The following is a 22,175-nucleotide window of genomic DNA, read 5'->3' as shown; positions in this document are numbered from 1 at the left end:
GTGGTGACCGGAAGGGTAGAGGGGCTACCCAGCTGCCTGATTTGTCTCTGAAGACTTCTCTGTCCATGATCTCAAGGAAGAGAGTATCTTCCACAGAGGGTCCTGGCTTGTCGTCATCTCGTGTTCTTTCAAACACCTTACCGCCCAGTTCATCTGTATCTCCAGTTGAGACTAAGTCTTCCATGCACCTCTGGATACTCCGATGATGTGTTGGGTTTACAAGTCTCTCTTTAATGTGTAGACTGTTGGTACATGGGCAAAGACAAGATGTACGACCATTCTGTAACAGATGTGTTCTGTAGACATTTACCTTTTCTGGTTTGTGGAGTCCGTCTAGACATACTTCTCCAACGATGACCCATCCGAGATCAAGGCGTTGTGCAAATGGTGCATTGTGTGGCCCATTGTACTGTTCTCTGACTTTGTGCAGTCTGAGGATATCTCTCCCAAGTAGAAGGATGATTGCAGCATCTGGATCTAGTGCTGGTATCTGGTCTGATATTCGCACCAGATGGGGGTGATGACGAGCAACTTCAGGTGTGGGGATCTCTGACCTGTCGTCTGGTATCTCATCACATTCTATGAGGGTAGGAAGAGTCACCTTTGTCTTTCCATCTAATGACTCGATGATGTATTTGCTTGCTCTTCTCCCTGTTGTCTCTACAACTCCAGAACAAGTCTTCAGGGTGTATGGAGTTGGACTTCCTTTGTCACCGAAGAGGTCAAAGAACTCTGTTTTTGCCAGAGATCTGTTACTTTGTTCATCCAAGACTGTGTACATCTTGATTGCCTTTTCTCTGAAGCCTGCAGGATACACCTTGACTAAGCATATTTTGGAGCATGATCTAGGGCGACCCTGCTCTGTACAGATCTCAGTGCACTTTGAGGTTACTTCTGGCGTTGTACTCTCGCCTTGCTCCCCACCATGATCTTCTTGAGTTGCTGGAACTTCTTGTTTCCATGGTGGTGGTCCTGGGTGTAGTGCTGACAGGTGTTTGTCACTGTTGCACTCTGTGCATTTTATTGTTTTTGTACAGTCTTTTGCAAGATGCTGAATTGAAGCGCAACATCTGAAACAAATGTGATTGTCTTTAAGGTAAGCTTTGCGCTCTTCTAATGTCTTACTTCTGAAACTGCGACATTTTCTTAGTGGATGAGGCTTGTTGTGGATGAGACATATTTTGTCTGGCTCCTCAACTTTCTTACTTGCGCTGTCTTCCTGATTGACTGCAGACTCAGGCTAGACTTCTGTCTTCCGTACAGAAACTGTTGCTCTGCGTTCTTTGTAAGGCGTTGGAGGTTTTTGCTCTACCTTTGGGGAGCTTGCAGTTCTCTTGTTCAGGAAAGCAAAGCTTGGATCATTGCGTGTTTCAGCTTGGTCTACGATGAATTCAGCAAGGAAGGCAAATGGTGGAAATGCGACTCGATGTTCTTTCTTGTATCTTGATGCTTGAGTGACCCACCTTTCCTGCAAGTTGAAAGGAAGTTTCTCGATTATGGGATCAACTCCACGTGCTGTATCTAAGTATGAGAGACCTGGCAGATATCCACTAGACTTAGCGGCTTCTATTTCTAAGAGTAGGTCCCCAAACCCTCTCAGCTTTTGATTGTCTTTGTTTGTCATTCTTGGATAGTTTTCTATCCTCTTCAGAAGAGCATCTTCAATCACTTCAGGTGACCCATAGCAGTGTTCTAGTCTCCTCCACACCATTGCAAGTCCTGCTGCTGCGTCATGAACATGTACTGATCTGATTCTTTGGGCTTGCTCAGTGGACTCTGGTCCTAGCCATTTGACGAGCAGATCAAGCTTTTCTCTGTCTGTCAGATCTAAGTCTTGGGTACCGCTTAGGAAAGATGACTTCCAGGCCCAGTAGTTTTCTGGACGGTCGTCGAATTTCATGAGACCAGCGCTCACTATCTCACGGCGCATCAGGAATCTTGCTACCTCTGTAACTCTTGCTGCATCTGGTGAATACTTCCTGGGTGTAAACTCAGGGTATGGCTGCAGTTGGTAAGGCTGATGAGGTACTTGACTAAGTCTGCTTTGTTCTCCTCTGATGTAAGTCTTTCTGCTATAATCCAGACTTGTATTTGCTTGAGGAGGGAGTACATCAGCATCCGTTTGCACTCTTGTCAGGTTGGCAGATTGGTCTCTGAGCATGCGACCACTTGACTTCCTACCCTGAGGTTCTGATTCAGTCTTGCAGTGTTGCATAGAATCAAAGTTGCTTATTGCTGGTGGAGTCAATGATGGCCTTGGTGTGTCATTGAACTGCTGGTCAGTGTACATGATTGCTTGTGACTGAATGTACTCACGGGTACGTTGGCTTGCGCTGAGGGGTGACATCTGGGTTTCTATGTCAGAGAACTGAGCTTCGGCAGCCCTTTTGAGAACTTCTGCCTCGGCTAAGGCTGCTGCAGCGTTTTTCTGCTGTTGCAGTAAGTGTAAAGATGCTTGCACTTCAGCTTTTCTTCTAAGTGCTTCAGATTCACTTTTTGCTTTTCTTCTAAGTGCTTCAGATTCGCTTTTTGCTTGTTCTTTCATCAATTCAGCTTCCTGCTTTGCATAGGACGCCATTGCACAAGCTGCCTCTGCTTTCGCTCTTGCCTTAGTTGCTATGGCGCTAGCGGATGACAGGCTGGTGGTGCTTGAGTGTCTAGAACTATGGCGTTTAAATCTTGTTGCATCGGCGCTAACCGAAGTTAGATTTGTTTGACTGGACGCTCTAGACAATGTTGTGCACCTAGATCTACTTCTTGGCAAGGTGTCTTCCTCTTTATAGGAGCATTGAGGGTTAACTGTCAGAGTGCTGTTCTCTGGGTTCTGCATCTTGCTTTAGCTGGCAGCGCAGATAATGATGATGACTGGACACAGCACAGCGGTGTTATAGCACGTGAGAGAATTAGTTTCACTTTCTAGTGCTTCGCGCCCTTACTCCGACACAGACTGCAGGGCACAGGATTCATGAGTCTTACTGCTGCGGACGATTCAAAGCTGATTAACTGCTTCTGATAACGTTTTAAAAGCCTTTTTACTATAATGTCTCCGCTGTCTCGTGGACACAGCTTCACATCAAGTTTATACCGAATCTCAAGGAAAGACACGCTGGTTGCTTAACTGATGTAATCTTTACTGAGATATAATGAACACACGCGGTAAAACTGTAAAACAAACATATGAAAGACAAATATAAGCATGGCTATTCAAGTGCCTTACATTATGCATAGCTAATACATAGATAGGGTCTAACATGTGCTCACTTACTACACACTGAAAACACACATTATCTATCTACAAATGCCTAGCATCTCTCTACACAGGCTAACTAACAATTCCGTACTCACAGGCTTTGGTATTTATCAGATTTGCAGTCTGTATTAGCTTTAAGAAGTCCTGTGGATCTGGTCACTGTGGTGGCTGGAGCTGGAATGAATGAGACATGCCGGATCTAGCCCTATGCTTTAGAGAGAAGGCCCGCCTCTAGGCTTCAAGAAAATGGAGGGTCTTAAAGGAACAGACCCTGCTGAGTGCCAAGCATGTAAAATACATTGCGAAGGCAGCACAGGCAGTATATATATATTCACTGAATAAGTGACCCACCTTTCTTAGTGATGGGCTGATCGGGCATTTCTTGTGTTTTATGATGGAGCAGTAAGTGGTGATAAGGGGGACCCATTGGGTAACAGAATGGCAGCATCTGATGAGTGTATTTTGGTGCTCTGCAGCAGCTGAGAAGTGTATTTTGATGTTCTGCTCCAGCCTTGGTGTGTATTATGAGATTATGAAGTACCGGTATATAAAGTGTGTTATTATATTCTGAAGTATATGAAGTGTGTATTATGATAGTATGAAATTTGTGACATGTGTATTATGATGTTCTGCAGCAGCCGAGGTTGGCATTATGATGTTCTGAAGTAGGAGGTATGTTTTATGAGGTTCTGTAGCAGCTTATATTATGAAGTATATAAAGTGGGTTATTATATTCTGAAGTATATGAAGTGTGTATTATGATAGTATGAAATTTGTGACATGTGTATGATGATAATCTTCAGCAGCTGAGGTGTGTATCATGATGTTCTTCAGCAGCTTAGATAATATTAGAATGTTCTAAATTATCTGAGGTATGTATTATGAGGTTCTGCAGCAGTTGTGGTGTATATTATGGTTGAAGCAGCTGTGGTATGTACCGTCATGGCTGTAAATGTTGTCACCCCTGACATTTTTCTAGATAATTAAGTATTTCTCACAGAAAAGGATTGCAGTAACACATGTTTTGCTATACACATGTTTATTCCCTTTGTGTTTATTGGAACTAAACCAAAAAAGGGAAGAAAAAAAGCAAATTAGACATAATGTCACACCAAACTCCAAAAATGGGCTGGACAAAATTATTGCCACCCTTTGGAAAAAGTAACTGAAATCAGTCGCTTCCTATAACCATCAATAAGCTTCTTACACCTCTCAGCCGGAATGTTGGACCACTCTTCCTTTAAAAATTGCTCCAGGTCTCTCTTATTGGAAGGCGCCTTTTCCCAACAGCAATTTTAAGATCTCTCCACAGGTGATCAATGGGATTTAGATCTGGACTAATTTCTGGCCACTTCAGAACTCTCCAGCGCTTTGTTGACGTCCATTTCTGGGGGCTTTTTGATGTATGTTTGTCCTGCTGGAAGACTCAAGATCTCGGACGCAAACCCAGCTTTCTGACACTGGGCTGTACAGTGTGACCCAAAATCCGTTGGTAATCCTCAGATTTCATGATGTCTTGCACACATTCAAGGCACCCAGTGCCAGAGGCAGCAAAACAACCCCAAAACATCAGTGACCCTCCACCATATTTCACTTTAAGTACTGTGTTCTTTTCTTTGTAGGCCTCATTCCATTTTCGGTGAACAGTAGAATGATGTACTTTACCAAAAAGCTCTATCTTGGTCTCATCTGTCCCCAAGATGTGTTCCCAGAAGGATTTTGGCTTACTCAAGTTCATTTTGGCAAAATGTAGTCTTTTTTTTTCTTTTATGTCTCTGTGTCAGCAGGGGGGTCCTCCTGGGTCTCCTGCCATATCGTTTCATTTAACTTAAATTTTGACGGATAGTTCGCACTGACACTGATGCTCCCTGAGCCTGCAGGACAGCTTGAATATCTTTGGAACTTGTTTGTGGCTGCTTATCCACCATCCGGACTATCCTGCGTTGACACCTTTCATCAATTTTTCTCTTCCTTTCATGCCCAGGGAGATTAGCTACAGTGCCATGGGTTGCAAACCTCTTGATAATGTTGCGCACTGTGGACAAAGGCAAATCTAGATCTCTGGAGATGGACTTGTAACCTTGAGATTGTTGCTATTTTTCCACTATTTTGCTTCTAATGTCCTCAGACAGTTCTCTTCTCCTTTTTCTGTGTCCATGCTTAGTGTGGCACACACAGACACACAATGCAAATACTAAGTGAACTTCTCTCCTTTTTATCTGCTTTCAGATGTGAGTTTAAACAATCCCCAGGTGCTTAAAACAATCTTATTTTTCCACAATTTTGAAAGGGTGCCAATAATTTTGTCTACCCCCTTTTTGGAGTTTGGTGTGACATTATGTCCGATTTGCTTTTTTCCTCCCTTTTTTGGTTTAGTTCCAATACACACAAAGGGGGGGGGGGATTCATCATTATATGTCTTTTATAGACACAGTTCTATCCATTTACACTTCTTGTCTATGGTACACTCTTGCTCAAAATTTACTAAGGCTGTTGCACTCCTTTGATAAATCTTGTGCAAATATAGAAAGCCCCCCCCTCCCCCCTCGCTCGCTCTACCGTACACTCCTTCTCTACCTCACAGGAAAAGTGGACACAGGGATTTTGTTCTATTGCTTTGAGGCCAGGATTCCATTGAGGTTTTTTATGCATCATAAAAAACGACAGAAAAACTGTCCCAGCTTTTTCCTGCGCTTTGTCAGTTTTTCTTGTGTTTTTTTTATTGCATTTTTGCTGGTGTGTGGAAACAAAAAATTTCTAAAAAATGTTTTTTCTTTTAAATTCAGATACGTGATTGCGGAGGACTATGTCAGATTTGGAGGATTGCGATGATGAACAGCGTTTTTTTTAAATGTCAATAAAATGGTTAACGAGGGCTGTGGGGGAGTGTTTTAAAAAAAAATGTCATTGTGTTGTGTTTTTTATAATTGAATTTTCAGGCTTAGTAGTGGAAGCCATCTTGTACACAGAATCCATTACTAAGCTGGGGCTTAGCGTTAGCTCCCAAAACAGCTAATGCTAACCCCTAATTATTACCCTGGTACCCACCACCACAGGGTTTCCAGGAAGAGCCGCTACCAACAGGCCCGGAGCGTCAAAATGGCGCTCCTGGGCCTAGGTGGTAACAGGCTGGCGTTATTTAGGCTGGGGAGGGCCAGTAACAATGGTCCTCGCCCACCCTGGTAACGTCAAGCTGTTGCTGCTTGGTTGGTATCTGGCTGATACTGAAAAAATTAGGGAACCACACACTTTTTTTTTATTTATAAAAAAAAAAAAAACACATAGGCTTCCCCCTATTTTCAGTATCAGCCAGATATCAACCAAGCAGCAACAGCCTGACGTTACCAGGGTGGGCGAGGACCATTGTTACTGGCCCTCCCCAGCCTAAATAACGCCAGCCTGTTACCGCCTAGGCCCAGGAGCGCCATTTTTGACACTCCGGGCCTGTTGGTACTGGCTCTTCCCGGCACCCCTGTGGCGGTGGGTACCAGGGTAATAATTGGGGTTAGCGTTAGCTCTTTTTGGGGCTAACGCTAAGCCCTGGCTTAGTAATGGATTCTGTCTATAAGACAGCTTCCACTACTAACCCTGAAAATTCAATTATAAAAAATACGGACACATTGAAAAAAATGTTATTTAAAAAAAATCACAGCCCTCTTTAACCATTTTATTGAAATAAAAAAAAAAAAACGCTGGTCATCGTCGCAGTCCACCGAATCCGACGTAGTCCTCCACATTCACGTATCTGAAATGAGAAGAAAAGAAAAACGAGAAATATGGGTTAGTACATTTTTTGTGCTCTCCCCTGGGAAGAGCGCACATAATGCAGCGTGTTCCTAGGGAGCCTCCAATTGTTGCTAAACTACAACTCCCATCATAGGGGGCTGTAGTTAAGCAACAGTTGGAGGCACACTGGTTGCAAAACACTGAGAGTTTGTTACTTAACTCAGTGTTTCCCAACCCGTGCGCCTCCAGCTGTTGCCAAACTACTCCCAGCATGTACGGTTTGTCAGTGCATGCTGGGAGTTATAGTTTTGCAACAGCTGGAGGCGCACGGGTTTGGAAACACTGAGTTAGGCAACAGACAATGTTTCCCAACCAGTGCGCCTCCAGTTGTTGCAAAACTACAACTCCCGGCATGCCCAGGCAGTCCAGACATGCTGGGAGTTGTAGTTTTGTAACATCTGACCCTTCAGATGTTGCCCAACTACAACTCCCAGCATGCCTGGGCAGTCTGGGCATGCTGAGAGTTGTAGTTTTGCAACATCTGGAAGAGCACAGATTGGAGACCACTGCACAGTGGTGTACAATCTGCGGCCCTCCAGATGTTGCAAGGCTACAAAGCCCCCCGCAGCTCCCAGGATCCTCTTCCCCCACTCTACCCGACTTCTAGGGGCGGGAAGAGCGGGGGATCTGAACTTTAACCCCCCACAGTCAGCGATCACTGTGATTGGTCCACAGGGACCAACCACAATGATCGCTGACCAGGACCATCCACAGATGGTCCTGGGGGAGCTTGCAGAAGTTGTCCCCCGCTGATAACTGCGGGACTTCTGCCAGTTAACCCGTGCAACGCCGGGTTAACTGCATGACATATATAAATGTCATGATGCGTGAACTACCTGCACATCATGACATTTATATATGTCATTCTGCGGGAACGGGTTATATTGGGGGGCCACTGATGTAATGCGGATCCAAAATAATCCGCTGTGATCCGCATTTAAATTAAAAAGCCGGTGGTACATGCGGCTACATTGCGCTGCCACCGGCTTCTATATAGATTGTAATGATTCATAATCCCTGCTGGGAGAGGGGAGCTCTTATTGGAGAATAGCTATTGACCAATCAGAGCTCTCCTCTCCCGGCGGCGGGGATTATGAATTATGACAGCTGTATATAGAAGTTGTGTCAGCGCAGTGAAGCTGCATGTACCGCCGGCTTTTACAGTTAATAAATGCGGATCGCAGCGGGTCTCTGGATAAGGACCTGCTGCGATCTGCACCTCAGCCCCTGGACTATAACTCCCATCATGGGCAGAGTCTGTCCATGATGGGAGTTGCAGCCCTTACTGTGTGAAAATACACACCTTGGTACGTGTCCTCCGAGGTGGTGTATATTTGCGCCAAAAAATGAGACTTGCGTTCTTTTTGTGCGTCCAAAAAAAAAAAACGCAGTTAGTAAATCGATGTCTACGGGAAAAATGGCTCTACGGTACACCCGAAGGGTGACATCTTTAGAAAAAGTTCCACCAAAAAAGACGCACAAAAAGAACGCAGAAAATATTATTGCGCAAGATTTTGCGCAAGAAAATACACTTAAAATTACTCTATATAGATTGATGAATCCCCCCCAAAGAGAATAAACATGTGTATAGCAAAACATGTGTTACTGAAATCCTTTTCTAGAAAGGAAAAGGATTGTCCAGCACCAGGTGTATTCTTAAAAGATCGCTTCTTTATTCATGCCATAGCAAGGAAACAAACATAACAGGACTGGAGTAATCTGACGCGTTTCGCTCTCTCTTGAGCTTAAACGTAGACTAAATTCAACAGCCAAACATGCAATTAAAATAGAGACTCAGTGGTCACATGATAAGATTACCTGACATAGGTAAGAAATATAAAAAACCCGGCATGGATATCTTATCATGTGACCACTCAGTCTCTATTTTAATTGCATGTTTGGCTGTTGAGAGAGAGCGAAACGCGTCAGATTACTCCAGTCCTGTTATGTTTGTTTCCTTGCTATGGCATGAATAAAGAAGCGATCTTTTAAGAATACACCTGGTGCCGGACAATCCTTTTCCTTTCTATACGCTGTTGAAGCCGGGGTGGGACCGGCGGGTCCGCTTAGCACAGGTGTGTAAAGGATCGGCCTCTGGCGGTGAGCGGACATTACTGCATTTTGGCTTTCATGAAATCCTTTTCTGTTATAAATACTTCATTCTCTAGAAAAATTTCAGGGGTGCCAAACATTTCGTCCATGACTGTATTATGAGGTTTTGCAGCAACTAAGATGTGTATTAAAATGTTCTGCAGCAACTGTGATATGTATTATTCTGAGGTGTGTATTATAATGTTACAAAGTATGTGAGATGTGTATTATAATGTTTTGCAGCAACTTAAGTGTAAATGATGATATTCTGCAGCAGCTGAGGTTGGCATTATTTATGATGTTCTAAGGTAGGAGGTGTGTATTATGAGGTTATGTAGCAGCTGTGGTATGATAATCTACAGCAGCTGAGGTGTGTATTATGATGTTCTGCAGCAGCTATAATGATGTTCTGTACTAGTTGAGGTGGGTTCTAAAGTATCTGAGGTGTTTATTATGAGGTTCTGCAGCAGTTGTGGTGTATATTATAATGACCTGCAGCAGCTGTGATATGTGTTATGAGCTTCTGCAGCAACTAAGGTGTGTATTGTTATGTTCTGCAGTAGCTGGGGTGTGCAAAATAATGTTCTAAAGTATCTGAGGTGTGTATTATGAGGTTCTGCAGCAGTTGTGGTGTATATTATAATGACATGCAGCAGCTGTGATATGTGTTATGAGCTTCTGCAGCAACTAAGGTGTGTATTGTAATGTTCTGCAGTAGCTGAGGTGTGCAAAATAATGTTCTAAAGTATCTGAGGTGTGTATTATGAGGTTCTGCAGCAGTTGTGGTGTATATTATAATGACATGCAGCAGCTGTGATATGTGTTATGAGCTTCTGCAGCAACTAAGGTGTGTATTGTAATGTTCTGCAGTAGCTGAGGTGTGCAAAATAATGTTCTAAAGTATCTGAGGTGTGTATTATGAGGTTCTGCAGCAGTTGTGGTGTATATTATAATGACATGCAGCAGCTGTGATATGTGTTATGAGCTTCTGCAGCAACTAAGGTGTGTATTGTAATGTTCTGCAGTAGCTGAGGTGTGCAAAATAATGTTCTAAAGTATCTGAGGTGTGTATTATGAGGTTCTGCAGCAGTTGTGGTGTATATTATAATGACATGCAGCAGCTGTGATATGTGTTATGAGGTTCTGCAGCAACTAAGGTGTGTATTGTAATGTTCTGCAGTAGCTAAGGTGTGTAAAATAATGTTCTGAAGTACGGTATCTAGGGTGTGTTTTATGAGGTTCTGCAGCAGAGCAGTTATAGTGTGTATTATGATTTTTTTGCAGCAGCTGTGGTATTTATTATGATGTTCTGCAACAACTGTGATATGTATAATGAGATTTACAGCAATTGAAGTGTATATTATAATGTTCTGCAGTAGCTGAGGTGTGTATTATAAGGTTCTGCAGAAGCTATGACCTGTATTATGATTTTCTCCAGCAGATGAGGTATATTATGAAGTTCGTCAGCAGCTGTCATATGTATTATTCTGTTCTGCAGCAGCTGAGGTGTGTATTATAATGTTCTCCAGCAGCTCTGATATACATGTTCTGCAACAGTTGAGATGTATATTATGATGTTATATTTTTAATATTCGAAGACTCTATAGTGACAGGGACTGTTCCCCAGGACTGGCGCATGGCAAATGTGGTGCCAATATTTAAAAAGGGGACAAAAGGTGACCCCGGGAATTATAGGCCTGTTGGTTTAACCTCCGTTGTGTGTTAATTGTGTGAGGGTTTTCTAAGAGATGCTATTTTGGAGTATCTTGATAAAAATAAATGTATGACCCCAGGCGTAATTGCTGGATGTCGTATATCTGGATTTTTCCAAAGTATTTGATACGGTGCCTCATAAAAGGTTGGTGCATAAAATGAGAAGGATGGGGCTGGGGGAGAATGTGTATAAGTGGGTAAGTAACTGGCTCAGTGATAGGAAACAGAGGGTGGTTATTAATGGTACTTATTCTGATTGGGTGACTGTTACTAGTGGGGTACCACAGGGGTCAGTCTTGGGTCCTGTTCTATTTAATATATTTATTAATGACCTTGTAGAGGGGTTGATGAGTAAAGTAGCAATCTTTGCAGATAATACTAAGTAAAGCGGTAAACACTATAGAGGACAGTGCACTGTTACAAATGGATCTGGATAGGTTGGAGGATTGGGCTGAGAAGTGGCAGATGAGGTTCAACACTGATAAATGTAAGGTAATGTACATGGGGAGGAGAAATCCGGGCTGGGAATATGTATTAAATGGGAGAAAACTTGGGACGACTGACATAGAAAAGGGCTTAGGAGTCTTAGTTAATAGTAAATTTAGCTGTAGTGACCAGTGTCGGGCAGCTGCTGCCAAAGCAAATAAAATCATGGGGTTCATCAATAGGGGCATAGCTGCCCACGACAAGAAAATAATTCTACTGCTGTACAAATCTCTAGTCAGACCACACATAGAATACTGTGTACAGTACTGGGCACCAGTGTACAAGAAAGATATAGTGGAGCTGGAGAGGGAGCAACCAGGGTAATACGGGGAATGGGAGGACTACAGTACCAAGAAAGATTATCAGAATTAGGGTTATTAAGTTTAGAAAAAAGAAGGCTTAGGGGAGACCTAATAACTATTAGTTTTGCTCACGAATATTCGCAATTCGAATATTCATCGCGAATATCGCATATTCGTGAATTCACAAATATGAGGCATTTCGCGATTAAAATTTGCTATTACGAATATTCGTCTTTTTTTCAAACTGTTTTAAAAACTGAGCACATTGTAGGGATCTCCTTCGACTGATAAATGCAATGCTTGTATCATTTCATTAAAGACCCAGGGATGAGACTGTGAGGCGAAAGGTTTATGCAATGTGAATATTCGTGGAAATTCCGCCCTACTTATGCCTGTGAGCCAATGAGAGTTCTGCAAGCACAGTTGTCAGAGCTTAGCAACGTCCCTAGCAACGTCCCTAGCAACGTCCCTCGCATGATGTTATAGCGCGCATGTGCAGACGAGCGAAATTTCGCTATTAATTCCGCATTCGCAATAGCGAAATTTTGCAATTCAAAAAAACATCACGAATATAACGAATATTCGAATTTCACGAATATGGGACGAATATTCGTCCTCATATTCGCGAAATATCGCGAATTTGAATATGGCATATGCCGCTCATCACTAATAACTATGTATAAATATATCGGGACAGTACAGAGATCTCTCCCATGATCTATTTATACCCAGGACTGTATCTATAACAAGGGGGCATCCTCTATGGTTAGAGGAAAGAAGGTTTCTACACCAGCACAGACGGGGGTTCTTTACTGTAAGAGCAGTGAGACTGTGGAACTCTCTGCCTGAGAAGGGGGTCATGGTGAACTCTGTAAGAGAATTTAGAAGGGGCTGGATGCATTTTTGGAGAATAATAATGTGGTGTCCCAGTACAGGACCTGGTCCTGTCCCTTGTCTAAGGTCCCTGCAGCTAGAGTCCCTCCATGTCTATAGGGCTCTCCTGTAGGGCTAACCCCTAGTCGCCTCATATAAATGTGTTATTTAATGTATATATTAATTTAATGTACAGGAAATATATGTATACAGTAGGAACTTAGTGATCGCGTGATACACAGTTTCAATGTATAAAATGCTTAACCCCTTAACGACGAAGGACGTATATTTACGTCCTCCTCGGTGTCTGATCGACGAATGACTGCTCCGTGCCTGAGATCCAGGCAGGAGCAGTCAAGCGCCGATAACACTGATCACAGGCGTGTTAATGCACGCCAGTGATCAGCATAGGAGATCAGTGTGTGCAGTGTTATAGGTCCCTATGGGAGCTATAACATTACAAAAAAAAAAGTGAAAAAAAGTGTTAATAAAGGTCATTTAACCCCTTCCCTAATAAAAGTTTGAATCATCCCCCTTTTGCCATAAAAGAAATAAAACAGTGTAAATAAACATATGTGGTATCTCCGCGTGTGTAAATGTCCGAACTATAAAAATATATTGTTAATTAAACCGCATGGTCAATGGCGTACACGTAAAAAAAATCCAAAGTCCAAAAAAGCGTATTTTTGGTCATATTTTATACCATATTTCGATCAAAACAAAAATGGTACTGATAAACTCACGGCGCAAAAAAATTAGTCCTCATACCGCCCTGTACGTGGAAAAATAAAAAAGTTATAGGGGTCAGAAGAGGACATTTTTAAATGTAAAAATTTTCCTGCATGTAGTTATGATTTTTTCCAGAAGTACGACAAAATCAAACCTATATAAGTAGGGTATCATTTTAACCATATGGACCTACAGAATAATGATAAGGTGTCATTTTTACCGAAATATGCACTGCGTAGAAACAGAAGCCCCCAAAAGTTACAAAATGGCGTTTTTTCTTCGATTTTGTCGCACAATTATTTTTTTTTCCATTTCGCCGTGAATTTTTGAGTAAAATGACTAATGTCACTGCAAAGTAGAACTGCTGACGCAAAAAATAAGCCATAATATGGATTTTTAGGTGGGAAATTTAAAGGGTTATGATTTTTAAAAGGTGAGGAGGAAAAAACGAAAATGCAAAAACTGAAAAACCCTGGGTCCTTAAGGGGTTAAGGATCTTTGGTGGTCATGTGATGTACCCACAGTTCACTGGGTTCAGGACTTACAGGTTTGCCAACCAATGAGCTTAAATCCAATAAAATAGTAGCACAGTGGCTAGCATCAAAAGCTCATTGCTTCCAAGTCCCAGCAAACCTGTGAGGAACCTGTATCTTGGTTCACTCTTGAAAAGACTGTTATGTTCAATACCGTTGCATAAAATCTGCAAGTACAGTTTCTTCAGTTTATTTCATAAAATCTGCTGTGGACATTCCGTTATTTCTCCCTGCCGTTTGTGGGACGGTTGGTGGTAGGAACATTACTATTGAGGAAACCGCACCCTGGCGTCACAACATTCAAGGGTTAATACCACCAGACCCTACACTATTACCGCAACACCCTAGGCCCTATTCCTCTTCCGACACCACAATAACATTACAGGTTATGGATTCTAGATCTATATGGACAGAACGTTGATCCAGGGATTTATTCTGGCTGCCATATTTGGAGTCGGGAAGGAATTTTTACTTTGAGTATGAGGGTTTTTCTTGCCTTCCTCTGGATGAACTCATTTGGAACTCATTAGGGTTATAGGTTGAACTTGATGGACTATGGCTTTTTTCAACCTTATGAACTATGGGGGAGATTTATCAAAACCTGTGCAGAGGGAAAGTTGCCCAGTTGCCCATAGCAACCAATCAGATCGCTTCTTTCATTTTTAACAAGGCCTCTGCAAAATGAAAGAAGTGATCTGATTGGTTGCTCTGGACAACTGGGCAACTTTCCCTCTGCACAGGTTTTGATAAATCTCCCTCTATGTTACTGTTATGCCGAGCACTCCGGGTCCCTGCTCCTCCCCGGAGCACTCGCGGCGTTCCTCTCTCTGCAGCGCCCCGGTCAGACCCGCTGACACTGACACTGCCGGCGGGGATGCGATTCGCAAAGCGGGACGCGCCCGCTCGCGAATCGCATCCCAAGTCACTCACCTGTCCCAGTCCCCGGCTGTCACGTCCTGGCGCGCGCGGATCCGCCCCTTAGGGCGCGCGCGCCAGCTCTCTAAGATTTAAAGGGCCAGTGCACCAATGATTGGTGCCTGGCCCAATCAGTCTAATTAGCCTCCACCTGCTCTCTGCTCATATAACCTCACTTCCCCTTCACTGCTTGGCCGGATCTTGTTGCCTTGTGCCAGAGAAAGCGTTTATAGTGTTTGCCTTACCAGTGTTCCTGACCTCTTGCTATCGCCATTGACTACGAACCCTGCCGCCTGCCCCGACCTTCTGCTATGTCGGACTTTGCCTCTGTCTAGTCCTTCTGTCCCACGCCTTCTCAGCAGTCAGCGAGGTTGAGCCATTGCTGGTGGATACGACCTGGTTGCTACCGCCGCAGCAAGACCATCCCGCTTTGAGGCGGGCTCTGGTGAATACCAGTAGCAACCTAGAACCGGTCCACCGACACGGTACACGCCAATCCCTCGCTGACACAGAGGATCCACATCAAGCCTGCTGAATCCTAACAGTAGATCCGGCCATGGATCCCGCTGAGGTCCCGCTGCCAGCTGTCGCTGACCTTACCACGGTGGTCGCCCAGCAGTCCCAACAGACTTGGAAAACAGTTCGCCCAACAAGGACAGCAGCTGTCGCAGTTGACCGCCATGCTACAGCAACTTCTGCCACAGCTACAGCAGCAACCATCTCCTCCGCCAACTCCTGCACCTCCTCCGCAGCGAGTGCCCGCTCCTGGCCTCCGCTTGTCCCTGCCGGACAAATTTGATGGGGGCTCTAGACTTTGCCGTGGTTTCCTGTCACAATGTTCCCTACATTTGGAGATGTTGTCGGACCAATTTCCTACAGAACGGTCGAAGGTGGCTTTCGTGGTTAGTCTCCTGTCTGGCAAGGCCCTGTCATGGGCCACACCGCTCTGGGACCGCAATGATCCTGTCACTGCCACTGTACAGTCCTTCTTCACTGAGGTTCGTAGTGTCTTCGAGGAACCAGCCCGAGCTTCTTCTGCCGAAACTGCCTTGTTGAACCTGGTCCAGGCAGATTCTTCTGTAGGAGAATACGCCATCCAATTTCGTACCTTCGCCTCTGAATTATCTTGGAACAACGAGGCTCTCTGAGTGATCTTTAAAAAAGGCCTATCCAGTAACATCAAGGATGTGCTGGCCGCACGAGAAATTCCTGCCAACCTGCATGAACTTATCCATTTGGCCACCCGCATTGACATGCGTTTTTCTGAAAGACACCAGGAGCTCCGCCAGGAAAAAGACCTTGATCTCTGGGCACCTCTCTCACAGTATCCTTTGCAATCTACCCCTGTGCCTCCCGCCGAGGAGGCTATGCAAGTGGATCGGTCTCGCCTGACCCATGAAGAGAGGACTCGCCGTAGGGATAAAAATTTATGTCTGTACTGCGCTAGTACCGAACATTTCTTGGTGGATTGCCCTATTCGTCCTCCACGTCTGGGAAACGCACGCACCCAGCTCACGTGGGTGTTTGGCGTCTCTTGGTATGAAGTCTGCTTCTCCACGTCTCACTGTGCCCGTGCGGATTTCTCCTTCTGCCAACTCTTCCTTCTCAGCTATGGCCTTCTTGGACTCTGGTTCTGCGGGAAATTTCATTTTGGCCTCTTTTGTTAATAAGTTCAACATCCCTGTGACCCGTCTCGTCAAGCCGCTCTACATTTCCTCGGTCAACGGAGTAAAATTGGACTGCACTGTGCGTTACCGCACAGAACCCCTGCTCATGAGCATTGGACGGCATCACGAAAAAATAAAATTTTTTGTTTTGCCCAACTGCACATCTGAAGTCCTCCTCGGTCTGCCATGGCTCCAACGCCACTCTCCTACCCTTGACTGGACCTCCGGGGAGATCAAGAGCTGGGGTGCTTCTTGCCACAAAAAATGCCTCACGTCTGCTCCCAGTCCCGTCAGTCAAACCTCAGTGTTTCCTCCTCATAGCCCCCGTCCTGGTAACACTCTGCCCCGTGCCAAGCTTCACCCTCTGCCCCCCCTCCCCATTCCCACTCCTTCTGAACTGCCTGCTGTTGATGAATATACCCAGGACTTCTCTGTCCTCCAGAAGGAGACTCTACAATCGCTCCCAATGTCCTCGTCCCATGTGACAACCGGACAAAAAGCGGGGAGACCTAAGGGGGGGGTACTGTTACGCCGAGCGCTCCGGGTCCCTGCTCCTCCCCGGAGCGCTCGCGGTGTTCCTCTCTCTGCAGCGCCCCGGTCAGACCCGCTGACCGGGAGCGCTGCACTGACACTGCCGGCGCGGATGCGATTCGCATAGCAAGTCACTCACCTATCCCGGTCCCCGGCTGTCACGTCCTGGCGCGTGCGGCTCCGCTCCTTAGGGCGCGCGCGCGCCAGCTCTCTAAGATTTAGAGGGCCAGTGCACCAATGATTGGTGCCTGGCCCAATCAGTCTAATTAGCCTCCACCTGCTCCCTGCTCATATAACCTCACTTCCCCTTCACTGCTTGGCCGGATCTTGTTGCCTTGTGCCAGAGAAAGCGTTTATAGTGTTTGCCTTACCAGTGTTCCTGACCTCTTGCTATCGCCATTGACTACGAACCCTGCCGCCTGCCCCGACCTTCTGCTACGTCTGTCCTTGCCTCTGTCTAGTCCTTCTGACCCACGCCTTCTCAGCAGTCAGCGAGGTTGAGCCGTTGCAGGTGGATACGACCTGGTTGCTACCGCCGCAGCAAGACCATTCCGCTTTGCGGCGGGCTCTGGTGAATACCAGTAGCAATCTAGAACCGGTCCACCGACACGGTCCACGCCAATCCCTCGCTGACACAGAGGATCCACATCCAGCCTGCTGAATCCTAACAGTTACTATGTTCTACAGCTGCTGGACTATATATTATTCTGTTCTGCAGCAGCTGAGGTGTGTAGTTACATAGTTACATAGTTACATAGTTAGTACGGTCGAAAAAAGACATATGTCCATCAAGTTCAACCAGGGAATTAAGGGGTAGGGGTGTGGCGCGATATTGGGGAAGGGATGAGATTTTATATTTCTTCATAAGCATTAATCTTATTTTGTTCCAGGAATGTATCTAATCCTGTTTTAAAGCTGTTAATTGTTCCTGCTGTGACCAGTTCCTGAGGTAGACTGTTCCATAAGTTCACAGTTCTCATGGTAAAAAAGGCGTGTCGCCCCTTGAGACTAAACTTTTTCTTCTCCAGACGGAGGGAGTGCCCCCTCGTCCTTTGGGGGGGTTTAACCTGGAACAGTTTTTCTCCATATTTTTTGTATGGGCCATTAATATACTTATATACGTTTATCATATCCCCCCTTAAACGTCTCTTCTCAAGACTAAACAATTGTAACTCCTTTAATCGCTCCTCATAGCTAAGATGTTCCATTCCCCATATTAGTTTAGTCGCGCGTCTCTGCACCCTTTCCAACTCCGCAGTGTCCCTTTTATGGACAGGTGCCCAAAACTGAACAGCATATTCCAGATAAGGCCGTACCAATGATTTATAAAGGGGGAGTATTATGTCCCTGTCCCTTGAGTCCATGCCTCTTTTGATACATGACAATATCCTGCCGGCTTTGGAAGCAGCAGCCTGACATTGCATGCTATTCTGTAGTCTGTGATCTACAAGTACACCCAGATCCTTCTCTACCAGTGACTCTGCCAGTTTAATCCCCCCTAAGACATACGATGCATGCAGGTTATTAGTACCCAGATGCATAACTTTACATTTATCCACATTGAACCTCATTTGCCAAGTGGATGCCCAGACACTTAGTCTATCCAAGTCATCTTGTAACTTATGCACATCCTCTATAGACTGTACTGTGCTACAAAGCTTGGTGTCATCTGTATTATGATGTTCTGCTGCAGCTCTCATATGTATGTTCTGCAACAGCTATCATATGTATCTTTGGTGCCTTGGGGGATGTATGGCAGTTGTGGTGTTGCTATGCGGTATATCAAGGGTGTAATTAACTCTTGTCAGTCGTGACGCCAGGGTGTGGGTTAATACTGTGATGCTTGGCCTATCGCCACCCTTCCCAAGAGCGATAGGGAGTTGAAGAATAAATGCAATGTCCAATGCAAAGTCTATGTACAGCGCAGCTGAGATTGACGTATGTTTGGGACTTTTGTAAGTTCTTTAGATTAGTAGGATTTTGTAAGCATAGATCCGCTGGATTTAGGGGTATGTTTAGGTCCAGAGGTCTCGCTAGCATAAGCGGGGAAGTTGTAAGAACTCACTGTTTTGCTTCAGGTTAAGGCCGGCAGGCTGTGGCCTAGTAGCAGTCGTTGTAAGTTGCGGAGGTCTGTCCTCATAAAGTGTCAGCAACCCAAGAGAGCGTCTATTGGCTGCAGCTCCCTTATATGGGCAGGGGCTGACCATTTTAGGATTGGTCCACACCATCTGTCAATCAGCTTTACAAAGTGTTATGGGTAATCACATGACCCATGAACCTCCAAAGGTCCTTTTACCTACCATAGTGTACTAACCCGAGTCACATGACCTAAGGTCCTGTGACGCTATTAAAGGGGTACTCCGCCCCTAGACATCTTATCCCCTATCCAAAGGATAGGGGATAAGATGTCAGATTGCCACGGTGCCGCTGCTGTGGAGCCCCGGGATCCCCGCTGCGGCACTGCGCTATCATTACACCACAGAGCGAGTTCGTCTCGTGACGTCACGGCCCGCCCCTTTCAATACAAGTCTATGGGAGGGGGCGCGGCGGTCGTCACGCCCCCTGCCATAGACTTGCATTAAGGGGACGGGACGTGATGTCACGAGGGGCGGAGCCATGACATCACGCAGCTCCGTCCCCTGAACTCGCTCTGTTCTGTAATGATAGCGCAGTTCCGCAGCGGGGATCCCGGGGATCCCCAGCAGCGGCACCGCGGCGATCTGACGTCTTATCCCCTATCCTTTGGATAGGGGATAAGATGTCTAGGGGAGGAGTACCCCTTTAAGGTAAGCACACATATAATATACAGCATTTACATGTAATTTAATAAAATATTAACTGTATGAGGGGTGACTAGGGGATGACTAGGGAAGCGGACCCCCACAGTTACTAGGAACTCTGACTTTGGGGACCCCCAGCCAAGGTACAGTATGAAATACGGTACCGGGACACCACATATCATCCTGTTCTGCAGAAGCTATAGCGTGTATTATGAGGATCTGAAGCAGCTATGATCATTATTATAATGTTCTGCTGCAATTGAGCTGTATATTATGACGTTCTGGAGCAGCTATGATATGTACGTTCTGTAGCAGCTATGATGTGTATTATGATGTTCTGCAGTGGCTGTGGTGTGTATTTAAATGTTCTGCAGCAGTAAGGACATACTACAATATAATGTGCACTGTAGCTGCTAAAGAACCTCTTTATTTTTTTTATTTTTTTCTAATAAGAGTTAGCGCTCTAGGGTCAGACTGGTCTTCCAGAGCATGAAAATGAACTTTTAACACAAAAGGTCAAATAAAGTGGATATGCATCTGTTCTGTATAGCTGGATAGTGGGCCCCCAATCTCCACTAGTGGGAAACCCTGCAAAACTACAACTCCCAGCATGCCCGGCCAGCCAAAGGCTGGCCGGGCATGCTGGGAGTTGTAGTTTTGCAACAGCTGGAGGCACTCTGGTAACAGTACAACCTATGAACCCAATGAAGGAAAGTTAAGAGCAGGGCGGAGGGAGGCGGGTGCACCTTGAGGGCACTGCAGTGATATAATATTGCTGTCTCTGGGGATTTTATGATGCATAAAGGACGCAGACACTTCTATCCTAGAAATGTGCAAGTGAGCAATCCTTCCTTTCTTCTCCCCACCATTTGGTAATGGTCGTCGCTTGCAGTATTAGGCTCGGCGCAGCCATAGATTCTGCTCAGCCAGCATTGTTCCCATTTTACTCAATGGTTTTTTCACATAGCACAAAAGCGTGAAGCAGATTCTAAATTAATGCATATGGGCAGATCGAGCCTATATGCCAATAGAAATATCAGCGTTCACTAACAGCTTGTGCTGGAGTCGCTGCGGAAATATATGTGGTCTGCACATTGCGGGGCTATTTATATTCATGTGACTATAGCAGAGTGCGCTCTCTTTCTAGGAGATATCTAATATATATGAAAAGCAGAATTCCATAGCTCCCAGCTGTTTTCCTCCAGGAGCCAATTCCCCCATATCCTGCTTTTTTACCACTTTATCAACTCCACTTAAGTTGCTGAGAGCAGTTGTCTAGGAACAGAAAAAAATGTGTTATTCTTTCCTGCAATAATTGCTCCACTCATATCTTGACCTCATATCTCGACCTCATATCTCGACCTCATATCCCGACCTCATATCCCGTTCCCATATTCTGGCCTCATATCCTGCCCTCATATCCCAACCTCATATCCTGACCTAATATCCCAACCTCATATCCCGACCTCATATCCCAACCTCATATCCTGACCTAATATCCCAACCTCATATCCCGACCACATATCCCGTCCTCATATCCTGACCTCATATCCCACCCTCATATCCGCTCCACATATACAGTACAGACCAAAAGTTTGGACACACCTTCTCATTCAAAGAGTTTTCTTTATTTTCATGACTATGAAAATTGTTGATTCACACTGAAGGCATCAAAACTATGAATTAACACATGTGGAATTATAGACATAACAAAAAAGTGTGAAACAACTGAAAATATGTCATATTCTAGGTGGAAAGTGTCCCCAAGTGCAGTCACAAAAACCATCAAGAGCTACAAAGAAACTGTCTCACATGCGGACCACCCCAGGAAAGGAAGACCAAGAGTCACCTCTGCTGCGGAGGATAAGTTCATCCGAGTCCCCAGCCTCAGAAATCGCAGGTTAACAGCAGCTCAGATTAGAGACCAGGTCAATGCCGCACAGAGTTCTAGCAGCAGACATATCACTAGAACAACTGTTAAGAGGAGACGGTGTGAGGCCTTCATGGTAGAATATCTGCTAGGAAACCACTGCTAAGGACAGGCAACAAGCAGAAGAGACTTGTTTGGGCTAAAGAACACAAGGAATGGACATTAGACCAGTGGAAATCTGCGCTTTGGTCTGATGAGTCCAAATTTGAGATCTTTGGTTCCAACCACCGTGTCTTTTTGCGACGCAGAAGAGGTGACCGGATGGACTCTACATGCCTGGTTCCCACCGGGAAGCATGGAGGAGGAGGTGTGATGGTGGGGGGTGCTTTGCTGGTGACACTGTTGGGGATTTATTCAAAATGGAGGGCATACTGAACCAGCATGGCTACCACAGCATCTTGCAGCGGCTGCTATTCCATCCGGTTTGCGTTTAGTTGGACCATCATTTCTTTTTCAACAGGACAATGACCCCAAACACACCTCCAGTCTGTGTAAGGGCTATTTGACCAAGAAGGAGAGTGATGGGGTGCTGCACCAGATGACCTGACCTCCACAGTCACCAGACCGGAACCCAATGAAGGTAAAAGTG

At 45.2% G+C, this 22,175-nt stretch overlaps 2 protein-coding genes across 8 annotated transcripts in view; one reads left to right on the top strand and one right to left on the bottom strand.

The window, feature by feature from the left end:
• CTBP1 (C-terminal binding protein 1) overlaps window positions 1-22,175 on the top strand; it is a 659,916-nt gene that overhangs the window by 328,383 nt on the left and 309,358 nt on the right. The window lies entirely within an intron of this gene.
• Window positions 821-3,404, bottom strand: LOC130347235 (uncharacterized). Its single transcript, XM_056554648.1, has 2 exons — window positions 3,346-3,404; window positions 821-3,162 (listed from the first exon to the last, which is right to left on the bottom strand). The coding sequence occupies exon 2, from the start codon at window positions 2,828-2,830 to the stop codon at window positions 1,241-1,243; it is 1,590 nt and encodes a 529-aa protein (XP_056410623.1). The 5' UTR covers window positions 2,831-3,162; window positions 3,346-3,404; the 3' UTR covers window positions 821-1,240.

This window comes from Hyla sarda, chromosome 1, assembly GCF_029499605.1.
Source record: "Hyla sarda isolate aHylSar1 chromosome 1, aHylSar1.hap1, whole genome shotgun sequence".
Lineage (NCBI taxonomy): Eukaryota > Metazoa > Chordata > Amphibia > Anura > Hylidae > Hyla > Hyla sarda.
The sequence above is the reverse complement of the archived record's forward strand: the minus strand, read 5'-3'. Positions and strand labels throughout refer to the sequence as shown.